This window comes from Rhododendron vialii, chromosome 1a (assembly GCF_030253575.1).
Source record: "Rhododendron vialii isolate Sample 1 chromosome 1a, ASM3025357v1".
In the NCBI taxonomy this organism is placed as follows: domain Eukaryota; kingdom Viridiplantae; phylum Streptophyta; class Magnoliopsida; order Ericales; family Ericaceae; genus Rhododendron; species Rhododendron vialii.
Window position 1 is genome coordinate 25,391,435 of NC_080557.1, and position 17,919 is coordinate 25,409,353.

The window sequence follows — 17,919 nt, forward strand, 5'->3', positions numbered from 1 at the left end:
CAGTTATTCTGTACGATATTCCTCAAAATGCCGTTAAGCATAACCCTTAGTATGTTTCAGAATAACACCGCACTTCCAAACTGTAGATTCAAAGCAGCCTTATGCTTATGGTCTAAAATAGTTTATAAAACACCTTTTTGATGCACTTGATCCATTTAAATGGTCAAGAAAACTCCTTTTTGGAAGATAAATCGTGGTCTTTGGATGTGGACTCCTTCTGAAACATACTTGGAGTAACATTTAGGCAATAATAACAGACCCAACAGCGAGTTAGTGTGATCAAGACAGTCGAAATAGAAGAACAACGGACTTTCAAAATGCCGTATGTGGTGATGCACTACATCGTGCGGTGTAAAAAGACACCACACGGTGTAGTGGATCCAGTACAGTAGCTGGTTTTAGTTTCTGAAAATGATTTTTGAGTTAGTTCTTAACAAAAAGGGGGTCAAGAATGACTACAGAAAGTCCCCTCAGGGCCAAAGCTACGCTTGACCCAAGGAAACTTGCTTTTACCTACGAGTTTGAGCTTGAATGGACTTGGATGAGTGTAGCGAGGGTGGATGAGCGTTGATGTCTTGTGAGCTTGGTGTTTTGGAATATTGAAGTTTCAAAGCTAGTAGAACACTAAGCTTTGAAAAGGAAAGGGGAGGGGAATGTTGGAGTGGAAAGAGGAGTGCCTAGAGAATGTTAATGATAACTTTCTTAAGGCTTTGAGGAAAACATGGATGAAGAAAAGAGACTTCAAGAAACAAAGGAATATGAAAGTATGTGTAGGGGATGGAGGAAGTATGTAAGAATGAGGTAGTGGAGCCCCTTTCTCTTGAGAGGACGGGTGTATTTATAGGCAAGAGCCAAGGATTATCAATGCAAATGGGGGAGGTATCCTCTGGAACAGCTATTATTCTCGGCCAAGCTGACTTTAAGCTGTGGCTCAAGTAAGCGTGGCCGACAGCTTTCTGAGCCAGCCAGAACTTTCCCAAAACTTCGTGCGGTTTACTTCATGACCTCGTGCGGTGTAATGAATTTTATTATACCATGTGGTGTAGAAGTGCACCGTGCGGTGTCAAAAGTTCAATCCCGGGCTTCTGGGCTTTTCTTGGGCTTTTTGGGTTTTGTAGGTTTTTGGGCTTCGGGAGTCCACATTCAAGCTCTTGAAGATATTGTTTCCTTTATTTCATCATCGGGGCATTTAAAGAACCTCTAAGGTCCAGATTCGGGTGTCTATAGAGGCTTTAAGTTTAGTGGAGATAAGAGGCACTCCAAGATATCTAACAGGCAGAGTGCCTTCCTTGAACCCTAGGACATTCAGAATGGCTAACCTAGAGCTTGTGTTTACTCAAGAGAAATAAATGCTACTCTTCCCAAGACTAGGAGATAGACCTGACAAAGCCTGGAACTCAAGGAGTGCAGCCTGAATGTGATTGACTGAAATGAGATCTCCCTTATAAAAATACAAATCACAACTTTTGTCAATTAGGTTAGGGTTTGATCAGCTTAAGTTCATTTAGTTTTCCTATAAAAAATACACAAGTCCTTGTGGGTTCGACCTTGCTCTTACCATACTATATTACAATATGATTCGTGCGCTTGCGAGTACTTTAAAATTTCACAACAGACACGACAAGAATTTAACACATCGGGTATCACCATTAGGCTAAAGACTGATATGCTGAGAAGACTGGAATGGACACTATTGGTATCGCCATGGACATTCGGCGAGTTGATAAGATCTGCAGATAGAATGAATGGGTATCACCATTGACATTCAGTGAGATGACCGGCTGATGCAAATGAACGGGTGTCACCATGGACGTTCGGTGAGATGATTGGACCACAAGCAAGACATGAGAAAACCTTGATTGTTATAATATGTGATTAACGGAAAAAGAATGAAAGGTTGATTTTTATTTTATTTTATGAAATATACTTTTTTCAAAAGGAAAAGGATTTTTATTAAAAATCTTCTGGCTATTCTTGAGCAAATCAACAGTTTATGGTATTCGTGCACAGAATCAACGGACTCCGATATTCAAGCTCGGATCAACAGAGCTTGACCAGTATAGGTCTTATATTTCGCTATAACTTTTTGAAAACAAAAGAGAATGATTTATGGAAAAGAGATTTTGATGACAGATGATAAGAAAAGGAGAAAGATTGTGATATACGTGATGTGGTGAAACAGTAAAGAACCTGTTGTTGATTTATTTAGGCTGATGTGAGGACATTGATGCGTCTAGTGTGGCATATGAACTAATGGGTATTTGCATATAGGATGTCTAGAATTCTTTGGCCGTTGCGTGCTGCTTGTTGATAGTCGTATGTACCTTGGGCATATCAGCCGATATTCACTCACTCTAGGTGCATAACTCGTTATATTTTCGTATAACTTGTGTATAGATTTTTTTAGTGGGCGCGTGTTTGCTCAACCCTATCATTTTCAGGTACATCACAGGGACACTGTCATAGAGTGCTTGGAGTGCATGCTGATATCACTGTTTTAAAGCTATTTTCGAGAATACCATATTACCTTTGTAAAATAAACTGTATTGTATTATATTTTCTATTTTGGAACTAAATGATCTTTTGGGGTATTATTTGTATTAAAGTGAGGATTTTATTTATCTAATGTTATTAATATTTATGTTGAAAATCGAGGACGTGACACGCTATCTCGCTGGGCTCGGTTCTTCTCCATTTGGTCGAGGCTCCGATCTGTGGATGATGGCTTCAACTATCTTGCTGGTTGGAGATGTGGTTCGATGGCATGGTGGCTACAGTTGGAGGAGTTTTCGGTGCGGTGGTGGTATGGTGACTGTGGTTGATCAAAAGGGTTGGCGGTTTGGTGGTTGCCTCTCGGGTTAGGGTTTTTCTTTTTGGTTCTGGGCTTGGCCTAATAGGTGTTCTGGGCTTGGCCCTATAGGAGTGGACTTGTCCCAATGGGTGTTTTCTTGGTTGACTTCTTGCCAATCTCGGATTTGGGTCTCGGATTTTTGGGCACAGGATTGTTCTTAGTTTAGGGATATAATGCCGTTCAAGTCCTTGTTCGTTTTATCTTTGTAACAATTTCAAAGATTAATAAATTTTTGTCTTTCAAAATAAAAATAAAATAAAAAAGAAAGGAAAACTAACAGAGGTAAAAAAAGAAAAAAGGGAAATTTATAGAAATGGTTCTTCTAGTTTTACCTAAGTCTTCGTCCTCCAAGTATCAATTGCAACTCTTTTGACCTTCAAGTTTGTCTCTCTCTCTCTCTCTCTTTCTCTCTCTCTCTCTCTCTAAAACCAGCCGTAATTATTTCAACCTTGGGGAAGGGGGCCGCCACCTTCTCCTCTCCCTCCTCCCCCCTCTCTCTCGCCTCCCTTTTCTCTCTGTCTCCCAACTGCCTCATCTTCTCCTCTCTGTTCTTGGTGTTTCTATTCTTAATTTGTTTTGGCAGGAGGTTATGAGATCCAGACGCTCAAGCTTTCGATGTTCAAGCTTCTGATTGGCGTTCGGTGGGCCTATTTTTTACCGGACTCTACCACTCCCTCTCAAAATTGGTGAATAGTGGCCGACATAGAGGTAATAACGCGGTGTTGGCGTTAGGATTTTTTTCCTTCCTTTTACCGATTTTTTCGATTATACCGGCTGGTCTTCCCAACTCGGTATTTGTACCGGTCTGGTTCCCATATTTGGTGGGTTTGGTGGTGGGTAAATAATTAGTTAGATGCTGCTGGTTCTGGTTTTGCTGGTGGTGGTGTCGTGTTGGACTTGGTGGTTTGGCTGTCATTATTGTCCGTCTGCGTCTTTCCCTAGCTGATATGGTAGGTACCACGGTCATTGCTCTAGATTTGGTGGTGGCAGAATAAGGTTTTGGGGCTTGGCCCTGGAGCCTGGATCATCCAGTCTCAGTTGTGGGGGGTGATTCGCAGGGGAGGTTCACTATCATCGGCGTCGTGCAGCCGGTTTGATTAGAGTTTTAGCCCAAGAGGATTCTACTTCGTTCTTTGTGCCCGAAGCCTGCTCGTGTTAGCGGGAACTTGCCGGAGAAGATTCTCCATTGCTTCGGTTTGAGATCCAATTGGTGCCTCCATCGTTGGCGTCGGGTGGTTTCCTTTCGGCTAGAGTTTGGCCGGCATGCTAAGTGGAGTCCATCCACGGTGGCCGTGTTTTCTTCCTTGTTTGTAAATACCCCTCGTTCCATCGGTTGTGTATTTGTCTCTGATTTGGAGCATGCACCAAGCCGGGGCGGCTAGTTGGTAAATTGATGGCCCCTTCTGACCCGACCCTTTGAGGCGGTGAGATGTGCCTAGGATCTTATCACTAGTTTTGTTCCTTTGTCACCTCCTTTTCATGTTTTTTTTTTATCTGTGATGGTTTGTTGGTAGGTTCCCCTTCCTCTGTATTCGAATGGAATCGCTGGAATTGCCTTTTATGGCTTTTAATAAAATATGTTTCGGATCCAAAAAAAAAAGGTTTGATTTTCGTTCTAAGTTGTTCTAATTGATAACATCTGTCAGCTAAATTGGACGAAAAAAATCAAATTGAGGGCAGACATCATCAATTGGATCAACTTGGTACGAATTGCAACATCCAAACTACCATCAATTTGAATTTTTCCATCTAATTTGGCTAACAGAAGTTATCAATTGGATTAATTTGGTATGAAAACCAAACTTGAAGGTCAAAAGAGTTGTAATTGATACTTGGAGGACGAAAAGTAAACTCGGATGAAACTAGGAGGACCATTTATATAAATTTTCAAAAAAAAGAAAAGAAAAGAGGAAGCGTGGCCCTTGCCGATAAACAATTGACAAGCATGAGTATGTAGATTAGGCAAATGCTATGGTGTCTACCTGCCAAAAGGGGACACCATAGCACACCGGTTATGCAACCCAAAGATTTTTTGTTATGCCTTCGAGTGGTTATGTTATGTTATTTTTGTAATAATAGCATAATAAATTTTTAAAAAGTGTTATGCCTTCAAGTGATTGTGTTATGTCATTTTTTAAAAAGTGTTATGACCTAATATAATAATAATAAAAGAAGTTATGCCCCTGATCCCCATAATGACATAACATGTTATGTCATTTAATGGTTTTTGGTTATACTGTAAATGATTTTTTTATGCCTAAATTTACGGTGTCTCCAAAATGACCTGAGACACCATTGCACTTGCCTGTGATTAGTGGCGAAACAGACCTTCTTTCATGTTTTGATCTCCTCCTAAATAAGACTAGATGTTTGTGATCGTGGAAAATGGCAGTATAAAATGAGCGAAGTTTCAACCGACGTGGTCATTAGTTCAAAGGAAAGGGAACGCAGCATCTAAAGCTGGATTTGGTTAGTGAATAAATACCCTTTGAGAAATCAGATTTTAACGACTTTTTGATGATACTATCGCCTTGGGAACCAAGAAGGATAGTAATAAAAGCTTCGAATCATTAGTCCAGAGAGGGCCCGAATTTTATGGCGTCATATCCATGAATTAGTTTCCAAGATACAATCATTCGTAAATCAAGAAAAGTAGTGTATGAATATTAAAAATTGGTAGACCTTGGTTTGGGTCAAGCTTGAACCCACCCACGAGTCGCGGGATTAATTTCCTTCTCCACATATATATTTCCAACTCGCCATATTTTAAAATTTGGTTTTCATTTAGATTTGGAAAACTAGTAGAAAATTCGTAAATTCACTTTTTATTATAAACTTGCGCAGAATGAGTAGGAGGTTAGGAGCAAACATGCGCAACGTTATGCGCAATATGCCCATGTGGCAGCGTCTCATTAACAGTTAAAAAATACTCCCTCCGTCATTTTTTAAGTGTCCCGTTTCGTAACTCCAACTTATTCAGAAAATATCATCATTATACCTTTCACATCAACTTTTACCTCCATTTTTCCTACTTACCCTCTATGGAGACATCATCATTACACTTTTACTCACTAACTTTTCAAAATAGAATATACTTTTTAGGTGCAAAATGAAAAATGTGCCAATTTTTACCCACTAACTTTATAAAATGGATACTTATTAAGAGACTGCCCAAAATAGAATACTGAACTTTAAAAAGGAAATGGAGGAAGTAACAATCTATTTAGTTGCCAATGAAACATTGCCACATAGATATGTTATTACCTTATTGTATTCATAGACTTTATCATGATTTAAATTCGAATCGATTTGTGTTGTACATGCTTAAGATGGATAGGACTAGATACCCAATGGGCGTCGCGGAGAACCATTGGCCTCGAAAGGTGCTGAGTTGAGCCCCTCTCGACCAGTTGAGTGGAAGTTAATTGAAACAAAGAAAAACTTGTGGAAAAATTTAGGTTGTTTAGGATCATTGACTTGTGAAGGGGACAAAAAAGATCGGAAAAACATTAGGGAAATCAATTTCCACTTCCAACGTAAATCTCTCCACGAATCGATCATCCAGACACAAACTTACAAGGGTACAAAATCAAGTTTTTATCATTTTCCACGACAGTGCCTAATCTTCTCAATGAGCCTTGCATTTTCTATTGGTATCTTTCCGACTTTGCGCCAATGCAGCCATAATCTCGGTCCAATTATTAAAGCATGTACAAGTTGCAACCCTGTATATGAAGTATGAACCAGCTGAAAATGAAAGAAAGAAAAAACTGCAGCTAAAAAAATAAAAACCCAGTAAATATGGAATTTACCAATAGCAAGTGACTCCGAAAGCAGTGAAAAATCTGGTTTAACTTCAAAGAAGAGTCCCTTGGTAAATGCCTTTGCGGGTGCACACACACCCCTTGCCTGCGGATATGCAGCAGGGATGATAGTATTCAAATCAACCGCATAATGTACTTCGGTATGTGGAGTATAGCCTCTCCACAAATCCATTTTTCTACCAGAAAAACTAAGGCACATTGGAAATTGAGTAGTGACGATATATGCGAATGAATGATTAATGTCTTTAATAGGGGATACATTGTTGCACCTAAAATAGAACATGCAAGGGTGCTGACTGTTGAATTCCTTCATCCAATGCTATGCGTGATACGAATGAGAACTACCTCAACCCGTAAGTTATGATCCCGAGTTATAGGCAAATACTGAAACAAAAAAATTCAATACTATTGGACATAGGTAACCAACTTTACAAAAATACTGATGTTAATGGCCTAATTTTGTGACTGTATGATGTAGACCAACTGTCCCAGATGCTTAAGCTAGTGGAAAATGCACAATGATGTAAAACGAGCTTCTCAACGCCCTCCTTCATATGCTGCGTCACATGTGGAGAGAGACATCAGACACATGAAAAGAAGTGGGGACAGGGTGTATAAGAGCGATGGACACCCAAAAGAACCCAAACATTTTCTTCTGTCACAAACATAAGGAACCCAAAAGAACCCAAACATTTTCTTCTGTCACAAACATAAGGAACAACAACCTTGGAGATGAAAAAGTGGAAGAGCATTGTAAAAATGGGAGTGCTAGAGCGTGAAGTGAATCTACACCTTCAATCTAGAATTATAGTGTTAGAGTGTTTCCTCTTTCTCCTCCTAGCTTTCCTCAGAATCCTTTTAGTTTCTTCCTTTGCTTCTGCCATTGAGTAGTTTCCTACATCTCCCAAATTTGAAGGTAGGTTTAAAGCAGTGGTAGCATCCAAATGATGCGTAATAGAGAGTGAATTTTAAATTAACAGCAGAAATTCATTTGAGAAAGTACATCACCACATTCCATGGTCACAGGAAAAGCAAAAAATGAACCCTTTGAAAAATGTCTCTGTGAGGGGTTCATAGATTCTTTATGTGCTTCAAAGTTGGGTTAATTTTTAGTGCATATGCTTATGTTAATCTCATTTCTGTAACCTAATACACGAGAGGAAAAAACGTTGAAATTGACAAAAATAAATTGATACTTAAGCCTCACGAGTTGCTGGTTGTTCGTTTGCTTGGATCATATGCTACACGGACTCGGCTAACCATTGTTGGAAGCGTGTATTTCACTAGGCACTGGATTAACATAACTCCCAAATCTAGTGGCACTAGGAGATTTCTAAATGTTTGTCCATCAAACATTCTTCCTCGCTTTCACAAGGTATGGTGTAAGGATGGGCATTGGTATGCACATTGGACCTTTTTTACAAAGCATTCATATGCACAAAGGACTTGATAGACAATTCCTCAACATTTGATACGAATCTGTGATCTCCTCCCCCAATTTATAAATAACGATTATAGTAGTTAAGAATCAGCACAGGATTGTTTACGCCTTAAGTTCAAATATGTCCAACCTAACCAAAAGCCATTCAGTATGCATTTTTGCCTCTTATCCTTGCCTAAATGTGGAGTATGGACTAATACTTGTAGCTTGTTTCAAATTGATAACAGATCAATTTGAACTTGATAACAGATCAATGAAAACTTGAACAAGGCAAGCACATGACACAATACATAGCTGGGAAAAAAAGGCCTGCTATATTAGTCTAGAATCAATTACCTGTTTCCTTTCCTTCAAGCAAGCAGGAAAACCCTCCGTCTATCTCCTCATCTGATTCAATAGGAATTCTCCATTCTCTCTCCTGCATCACCAACATTCATTTGGGCTTAAACAAGGAAAACAAGATTGTACTGTCTGCACCTGAAGCAACCTCAGACTCTTCCTTTCTCTTAAGTTCAAAAATCCATGGAGTTTTCATGGTAAATGTCAGGTTATATAAGTCAATGTCTTGTTTAAAATAAACATTTACGAGACCATGGATATGAAAAACAAAGAAAAAGAAATGAGATTTACCAGTTCAATCGGAGACATTCTCTTCTGTTTATGCTTCTTACTTGTACCCCTGTGTGTAAAAGTAGCTTGTTCTGTTTTGACAGAGGTCCAGCTTCCCACTTCTATCTTTGGAAGCAGTGCTGTTTTGCCACAACTCCTTGGTGGCATTTCAGGGCTGGATTTAAACAAAAAAAATTAATTGCTTGAAAGGATAAGAGGAAACAATAACGCTAAACTATTTCTTATAAAACCAATAAAAGAACCACTGTATGCACTCTAAGGGGCAAAAACAAAGTTTTACATTACTTGATCTTAGCCAAGGCTGACAGGTTGAAGGATAGACTACAACCAAGAAAAATTATTTTATACACTGGTTTCACTAAGTGAGAAAATTTCATACATCTCTTGAGCTGACGACAGCCAACTGGTACATTTTGACTTCGCCATATCATCTAATTATGATAGCAACTCTACTGATGCTAGATGTTGAGTTAGTGATTGACAATACATACAGTATGCATATGGAGATCATGAATGCAATTAATACAGTTATATATCAGTTGTATCTTAGATGAAGTGGCATTTGAGTAATTGTGCTCAAAACTTCTAGTTCTGACTTCACATATGCAAATACTTGTAGACCATTGTTTAAAGTTTCCTCTTAATGAAAGAGACCAGCATAATCTAGTAAAGCAAACAGTCTTTGAACCTGCCAGGAGATTAACGCACCTAGAGGGTAGAGGAAAAAAATACATTAAAAAAAGTAGGGAAAAACCAGGAAAAAAAAAAATCAATTTGTTATCAATGTACCCCTTGAGAGGTTGCATCTGCTGTTGAACAGAACGGCAACTGATACCCTACAATTTGAAAAAAAGAATGAAGAACACTAATATAGAAGAATTTCTGAAAAATAACAAATTTGATAAGTAGCTCTATGAGACAAGCAAACTACCTCTTCCAAAAGAATAGCGGGAGTTAGATGGTGTTGGTTAGGAACCTTCAAGCTGCAAACCATTGCCTGCAAGTGAGAATTATGTACAAGTAAACAATCCAGAAACCCGCAATCATTAGCAGCACAAGAATTGAAATTCCACCCTCTGCCTCAAGTCAAAGATAGGAAAAGGAGATTATCCAAGTAATAAGTTTCATTTGTTCCAGAGCTATGGTTGCATACCTGAATTTCTTGGGTGAGTTTATTGCAGAGTTCAGATTTCATTTTTTGCAAATAGACGTCAATCTGCTCTGGTAAAGTTAATATAAATGAAGAAATCTCCTGTAACTTCTCTCCATCTGTATCCTGGCTGACTTGATCGGAGAGAGATTTTATGCCACCTGCTAGATTAGTTTTGATATCTTCTTGTCCCTTTGCCTGATTATCATTTTACAGTTGTTTTAGAAAGTGGCATCATTTGAAATCTGAAACATTAACTGCAGTGAATACGTGTGGGGAAAGGTATAGTGGTCTTACCATTACCTGCAGCAAATTACCATTAGCAATTAACTTCTGTCGTACGTCTTCAACTGATTGAAATTGAAAGGGAAATGATGTGAACAATTTAGTCACAAGCTTTTGAGTTTGCATCAAGAATGAACAGTTAATTAAATTGCTCTCTCTCTCTCTCTCTCTCTCTCTCTCTCTCTCTCTCTCTCTCTCTCTGTGGGCATCTTCTTGACACTTCATAATATATCACAAAGATGTTTAAGAAAACTGAGTGATGTTCACCGAGACAAGCCAAACCAAGCATTTCATTGTGAAAATGCACATAAATGACTAAACCTATGGAAACTAACCCACTGTTTTCAGTTCTAAACACCCTGAGGACAAGAGACTTGAGACGTTTTGAGAATACAAAACATAATCGACGTCTCCGAATGCTTTCTAGAAAATTTCAGGCAAGAGAGTCAGACAAAAAATAACTGATTGCAGAGAACGATGGCTTTTACAAAATCAGGTAATTTCCTCTCAAAAGCTCATTTACCACAAAGTATTTGGCAGTTGAGATACTTACTTTCCATCAATGCTTCCTTTGTTCCCTTGTTTACTTGCATGATATCACTCTGAACAGAGTCCATGATCATTCCAAATCTGTTCAATGAAGTTTCCATCATTCCAATCCTGCGTTCAAGTTCTTCACTTGTCTGACCTGCATACTCAAGGTTCGATACTCACAAACTTTGCTGAAACGAATAAAAATTAGACACTATCGAATTTCAAATTTTCAAACCGAATTTAAACATACAGTGCTTTTTTTGAATCTCCTTAGTGAGAATGAGAATCAGGGGTTCAAATGCACTTGGATAAACTTACTTCTGTGATCTAGAACAGAACTAGAGTTCCACTTGCGCATAAGATTGCTAGAAGATCTCGAGACTTGCATCTGACTCTCTTCCAGCGAGTAGCTGATAGGGGGCAAGCAAGAAAGCTTCTTCACTGGATTCTCTCTTTCCTGAGAACTTATCCTCTACACAAGCAACATAGACAGTGAAATGATTAAGAAAATGCAAAAAGAAAATCCTCAACTGAAAATAAGTTCCTTTTTATAGTTTTCTTGTGTATTTACTAGAATTTATCAGCGCTGGAAAACTAGGCACTTATCCAAGGACTTAACGTTCCGCAACCTCTTTCGTGAATGAGAACCAAAATTAAAACAGCAAACCTCATTGGTTAGTGTGTTTCTTATTTTCAGAAGTTGGAGGACATAGTATAACGTGTACAACTGGTGAGGTGGACAGATGCAAATTTATGCAAAACACTTCAAACAATCAAACCAAACCAAAGAAACAGGGGAAAACATATGGCTAAAAGGCAACATTTTAGAGCAAGTTCCACATAGTTGTGAGAGCATATTCCATTCAAGAATAAAAAACACGCAAGCTTTCCATTTTGATAAGAAAAGAGTTTCAGTGACATTTCAGGAATATCTTGTCATTGGAAATTGCAGAAACACATCTCAATGGTTTTCCATCTTACTGTTATCATTGTTAACATCTTGGTACTGTACTTTCTGAGCACAATTTGAGAAAGCCTTACTTGCCGTGCACATTGTTTGTTTGTCCTAGAAACTTAGAAATGGCCATCCAAGCAACAAGAGAGCAGGTTGAAAACACATGCACATGCACATGCACATGCACACATAATATAGATGATCAACTCCGAGTGACAGTAAGCCTTGACGTCTCTTTCATTCTCAAGCAAGCTTTACCCGTCCTTCTAACTGTAACACAATTAAAAGACACTCAAAGCCCCCTCTCCATTTGCATCTTATTTTATTACAGAATCTATCATAATCATAAATGTAATGGTCAAATTTAATTTCGAAGTTTATCATATGTTGAAGTTACAAATCCTCATTTGACTTACTTTTAGACTTCTAGTTGCCATCATGCTATGTTGCTTAGGACAATTTTTTTTTCCCTGTCAAAAAAAATTAATTGTCCTAAGCAACATACCATGATGGCAGGTTTAGTAATTCTTTGTAATCAAGCCAGGTTAAATTGAAGAGTTTCAAACTCCTTTTTTGTTTTTCCTTTTTCCACATAGACAAGTTAAGGTGACTAGGTTTTGAGTCGCCTTACCAGGTGAATGCTAACCAAGCCGCTGGGGACATGACGAGTTTCAGACTTCTCACCATGAACGAGTAAGTCGCCGAATAACAAAAGCAACAAATGAGAGCAAACTCGTACCGAGTCATTTACGAGAATAAAAATCATTACAGGTACTTCCCAGTAGCAGATGCAGATGCATATTACTCAGTATCACCAACTCTACACGAAAATTTGTGTCAAAGTTGATTTTTTATTTATTTATTTTCAACTCTGTTTAAATTCAGATCACAACTCACAAGTCGGAGAATCATCACTACAGATAGATACATAGCTTTCATAAATGCAAATGTACTTTATGTACATGTTCACATATTTTTATAAATGTGCACACACACAAAAACCAGCCGAGCCGAGCTTCGTAGTTTTTGATCTAGTAAATGAGCCAGAAACTTGAGCTCGAGCTCGGCTCGTTTGTAAACAAGCCGCTAATTTACTTAACAAGCCTAGACAAACTAGCCAAGCTTTTGTGACCCGAGCCAAGCTTTTGAGTGTCGAGCTAGGCAAAAGAGCCTACAACTTGAGGTTGAACTCGGCTTGATCACTAAACAAGTCAAAGCCGAGCCACAAGCTGCTCGCGAGCTTTCCAGCCCTTGACACACACATATATGTACAAAATAACGGCTCGAGATCGAGAGAGAGAGAAAGAGAGACCAAAATAACGGCTCTAAACAAACAAGTGATAGAAGCTCGATTTTTTTTCCTTTGCTTTTTTAGCACGTTCCAATTCAGATCATAAGGTCACTGAATCATGACTAGCGTAAAAACTAGAGAGAGAGAGAGAGAGAGAGAGTTTACCTGATCGTTCGTGACAATCTCATCGAGAGAATTCTGCGAGAGCTGAGAAAACATTCCGTGCTGAGACGAAACTCCCTGCTGCGAAAACGAATGCTGCGACGGCTGCGAGCGGAGCTGAGACGCCTGGCTTCTTCCAAACACCGATGACGACCCCGGCCCGCTCGGCCCAATGCTCGATCGCCTTTCCAAATCATCACCGCACCAAAACAGCATACGTATGTTAGCTACAACACTCACATGTCACCACACAAAGACAGATATATATACGTGTGTGCGTTCTTATACGTGCACGTGTGTAGATTTCGTGACGGAATTGAACCTCGTGTGAGGAGGAAGAACGGAGATGGAGCTGAGATCGCAGGCTTTGTTGATCTTCAACTTCATTGAAACGAACGGTGACTGGTTGAAACCCTAGAGTGTCGAAAATGCGAATCCAATTGGTCGCTTGGATTTCCGAAATTGTGATGCGGTTTTTGTCTTCAAAGTGTTTGATCGAAGCTCTGTTCGAGTTCCTCAAAGAGGCCAGATCGTTGATGAGTGAGAGACACTAGGTGAGTGTTCCTCGGTTCGGTTCGCATGTATTATACTACTCAGCTGTCCCATATTGTTTGTACAATTAATAAAATTCGTATCGTTCAAAAATATACTTATATATTATATTTTATAATTTAAAAAATTTTGTATAATAAAATTAATTAAAATTTATCAAATAAAATTCATATTACATATTAAAAACATTGTAAATTGAAACAGAGGGAGTATATATTACTACTATACGATGGGCTTATTAACTTTTTTATCCCCAAAGTATTGACTTTTTTTGGTTTCCATCTTCGGATATTTTAGTTGGAAAATTGTTTAAAAAGTCCCTAAACTTTCAAATTTTTTATAAAAGAACATTTGGAGTTTAACTAATAACAAAAAGACACATGAACTTAACATTCGTTAACAAAAAACCTTCCGCCATTCAATTTTGTCAATTTGTAACGAATGGAGTTAAACCTCCCCTTTTTTTTTACTTTTACTTTCAACTTTTTCTTTTTTTATAGTAAATAAATAGGCAATAAATTTATAAAAATAACTTTAACTCTCCCTTTTTTTAACATTCAAATTCCACCTCCCCACGCCCGCTACTCTCTTTTTTTTTTAGAAATTCAACCCCATACAACCAACCGCCAAAGTCCTAACTTCAATTTCATAAATAGTTAAAAAACGATGGTGAAAGTAATTTTTAAAAAATAGTAAGAAAATTTTTTATTACATATTTATTCATTACTAAAAAAGAAAGAGTTAAAAGTAATTTTTAAAGTAAAAAATAAAATGAAGCTTAAAAAAAGAGAGTGATTTTCACACTCTTCTTTTTGATAGCAACTCATTTTTTTTAGTATTGAAAGTGTATGAATTTTTTTGCTAAAAGAAGAAAAGGGAGTGTAGTTATCAAAAAAGGGAGAGTGAAAATCATCTCCCCAAAAAAAGTAATTTCAAAATTCTGAAATTGGTGCTAGGGCTTTGGCTGCTAATTGTGGGGTTGATCGATGGTGTGCGGTCGAATTTTTGAAAAAAAAAAAAAGAGGGAGAGGGGGGTGGGGGGGAAGGTAAAATTTGAAAGTAAAAAAAGAAAAAAGGGGTTATTTTTGTAAATAGTAAAAAATGGGGTTAAAATAATTTTTGACAAATAGTAAGGAAAAAAAGAATTTTATTGTATATTTATTTATTACTTAAAAAAGTTAAAAGTAATTTTTTGAAGTAAACAGTAAAAAAAGAGGAAGGTTAATGCCTTCCGTTAGCTCCATCCATTACAAATTGACGGAATTGGATGCAGGGGGCTTTTTTGTTAAACGGAAAGGTAAGTTCATGTGTCTTTTTGTCATTAGTAAAAATTCAGGTGTTTTTTTGTAAAGTTCTTAAAAGTTCATGTGCTTTTTTGAAACTTTTCCTAAAAAAAGTGTGGTATCTTCTTGATTTTGGTCGAGAATAAGAAAACAGGTACTCTTATGGCCTAGCATTTTATTTATTTATTTATTTAGCTATATTGCCAAAATTACTGGGGTGTTGTGGTTGGGTCCCAATTAATTATTTTTGAGCGCCCTATGGATATTGTTTGCACAATTGTAGCCTTTGGAGTATGAGATTGATTGTGGGTAAAATAGTGGTGCTATATGGTAACTCTAAATTTTTGTATTAGGATGAATTGGATTATAAATAAATTTGTGCTATTTATCCATTTAAATTCTATTTAACTGCTTAGCTATAGTTTATGGTGCAACATGTGTTAAGTGGGTAGTTTTGTAAAGTTACTTTTAAGGAGATATATACACGGAGTAGGGTTATATCTGGAGAGAACATTTGAAATAGGAAGTCTGAGAAAACTTTGCGTGAGAGAGAGAAGCCGCAGTCGAGGGTTCAATTCGTTGGTGATCGATTGGGTAAGCAATTCTTGTTCTCTTTATTCTTGCTTCATTTTCGTCCCTTTGTTGTACATGGATTGGAGTAGAGTTTGATTTTTATTGGCTAGTGTAGGGCAGTGGAGAGAGTTTGAAGGGTTTGTATTGGTTTTGCAAAGTTTTACTTACATCGATTGTTTCCTTTTAATTCTACTGGACCGTGGAGTGTTGGAGGTGACTTGGGTTAAGGTTGAAGTGTGGCGGTGCGGTGCGTGGCAGCCGTGTGGTGATTTTGTGTGAGGTGTGGTGCGTGGCTATGAAGGGTGAACAAAGTCTAGTCACTTGTATACTCTATTTTTGGTCAGGTTAGCCTCGTTTTGCGTTACTTGGTTGCATTTTCTTTGGACTCAGGTGAGTGGTTAAGCATGCTACGTACTCTTCGAACTTTCTCGTGTCCATTAAATTGTTGTTTTGAAAAATTTACTATTGAAATTGAAGACACATATTGTTTATATTTGATTATATTAAATTGGCATGCGGTATCGGTGAAACCATTTGTTGACCGACTAATCTTGTAACGACCCTGATTTTCGGTAAATAAAAATTTCGTTAAATTTTTTTTTTAATTACTTGTTTTTACTTTTAAAAATTCCTTTTAATTTGTAATAATCCGTCATAATTAGATTTTAGTCCTTAAAATTTATATTTCTTGGCTAGAAGTCCTACATGGCAAGTAGGGTTAGTTTCTAACCGATTAGTTGGAGAAACCGAACTACCAATCCACCTAATTACAATTCCCTAACCCTAGATGGACCTTTTTGACCGTTTTTGAGCCTTATGAACCCCTCCAACCCAAATTGAACCTTTTAGACCTAGAGAGGTCATCATTATACTCCATGTCTAGTCATTTCAACCTTAGTCATCATCATTATTCCTTTACCCATTGAATAATAAATGTTAGGGGAATTTTTGTCCCTTGGATAATGGAAACTAGATTTGCCAATGTGTTTATATATTTGACAAGACAACTCATGCCATCATTTTACTACCCAAAGAAGTCATCATTTTGCTTCCAAAAGAAGCAAACTTAGCCTTGCCATGCATGCAAGCCTAGGAAGAATAGCCTTGAACCTAATTCCCCTCTTAGACTTACTTTCCTAGATGTACATATATGTGTGTGTGTGTGTGTGCGTGTGTGTTTATATATATATATATATATATATATATATATATATGTTCATAGTACTAGAGAGAGAGAGAGAGAGAGAGAGAGAGAGAGAGAGAAGCCCAGAGGGAGAGGGAGAGAGGGAGGCCGAGAGGGAGGGAGAGAGATTGAGTGTGTGGTGTGCTTTATTCACTCCCACAAGCTACCCCTTTAGCCTTAAGCCTATTTATGACTTGCCAACCTATTTCTAGTTCATTTCTAGCATAGAATCCAAGCCTTTAATCATCCTAGAAATTGACTACAACCTAGCCTAGGATTGACTAAACATGGGAAGACTACACATTAGTCTAGCCATCATTTCCTTCTTACTTGCAAGACTTACCAACCTAGGTTATGATTACCTAGGATTGCCTTTAAGTCTTAGAAAATCTTCATAATTATCTATTCTTACACCTAAGTTGGATTGACAAGTCTTGGCATGCATGAAAAGCTTGATTAGACAAGACCATACCTTTCATAATTACCCTTTTAACCATTGGACAATATTTGCTAGGGAAAATTTTATTCATTGGGTAATAGAAGTTAGTTTGGCTATAAATAGCACCCCATCTTTGCCATTCCACACACACCTCCACCCATTCAACTTCTCTCTCTAGAATCCTTGCAATTGTTCTTTGTTCTTCTTGTTTTTGAGTTCTTCTTGTGTTCTTCAAGAAACTCATCCTAGGCCGCCACTAAACCACCACTCAACCACCCTTTCGATCCAAAAAAGTTTAAGTAGTTTAGTCAAGAACAAGTTTCGAGAGAAACCTTTCTCTTTCGAAGCTACCGGAAGCTTACCGTAGGAAGTTACTCCGTTCGACCGCCGACTTACCTTTCCGTAGCCGCCCTACCGCCAAGAAGAACGGTAGATTATCCTTATCCCCTATCTCTAAGTATACGTAGAATGTCCCTAACCATTTTCTTTAAGTATATAAGGTTATTTTTCACCTATAAGGTTTGGAATGCATGATAATTATCAAACTTGTTTTCGCTAATGGAAGTATGAGCATGTTGGAATAATCAACTTTTACTCTAATAAACATATGTTGTTTTGAACTTCCCACAAAGGAAGAAAGAACGATTTTTTGAAAGATAAGACTTTATCGTCGATAGAAGTATTCGTATTTTGATCTTTAGGATGGTTATGAGCATGTATGCATGAATTGCTTGCGTTACTTGTCTTGTTATAAAGTATAAGTGAT

General features: G+C 37.8%; 1 protein-coding gene across 6 annotated transcripts; it reads right to left on the minus strand.

The window, feature by feature from the left end:
* Positions 1-6,349: 6,349 nt before the first annotated feature.
* On the minus strand, positions 6,350-13,690 carry LOC131333569 (putative recombination initiation defects 3). 6 transcript variants are annotated; one of them, XM_058368196.1, is made up of 12 exons: positions 13,446-13,689; positions 13,127-13,307; positions 11,034-11,187; positions 10,735-10,869; positions 10,194-10,246; positions 9,900-10,094; positions 9,678-9,743; positions 9,536-9,582; positions 8,747-8,900; positions 8,453-8,534; positions 6,664-6,760; positions 6,350-6,576 (listed from the first exon to the last, which is right to left on the minus strand). In XM_058368196.1, exons 1-11 carry the CDS (start codon positions 13,508-13,510, stop codon positions 6,708-6,710), a joined length of 1,185 nt encoding a protein of 394 aa, XP_058224179.1. In that variant the 5' UTR covers positions 13,511-13,689; the 3' UTR covers positions 6,350-6,576; positions 6,664-6,707. The 6 variants fall into 6 exon arrangements, with proteins under 6 accessions (XP_058224179.1, XP_058224140.1, XP_058224146.1 ...); XM_058368157.1 differs by lacking the exon at positions 6,664-6,760 and adding an exon at positions 7,468-7,576; XM_058368163.1 differs by lacking the exon at positions 6,664-6,760 and adding an exon at positions 7,468-7,576 and having other exon boundaries at positions 6,350-6,621.
* Positions 13,691-17,919: the final 4,229 nt, after the last annotated feature.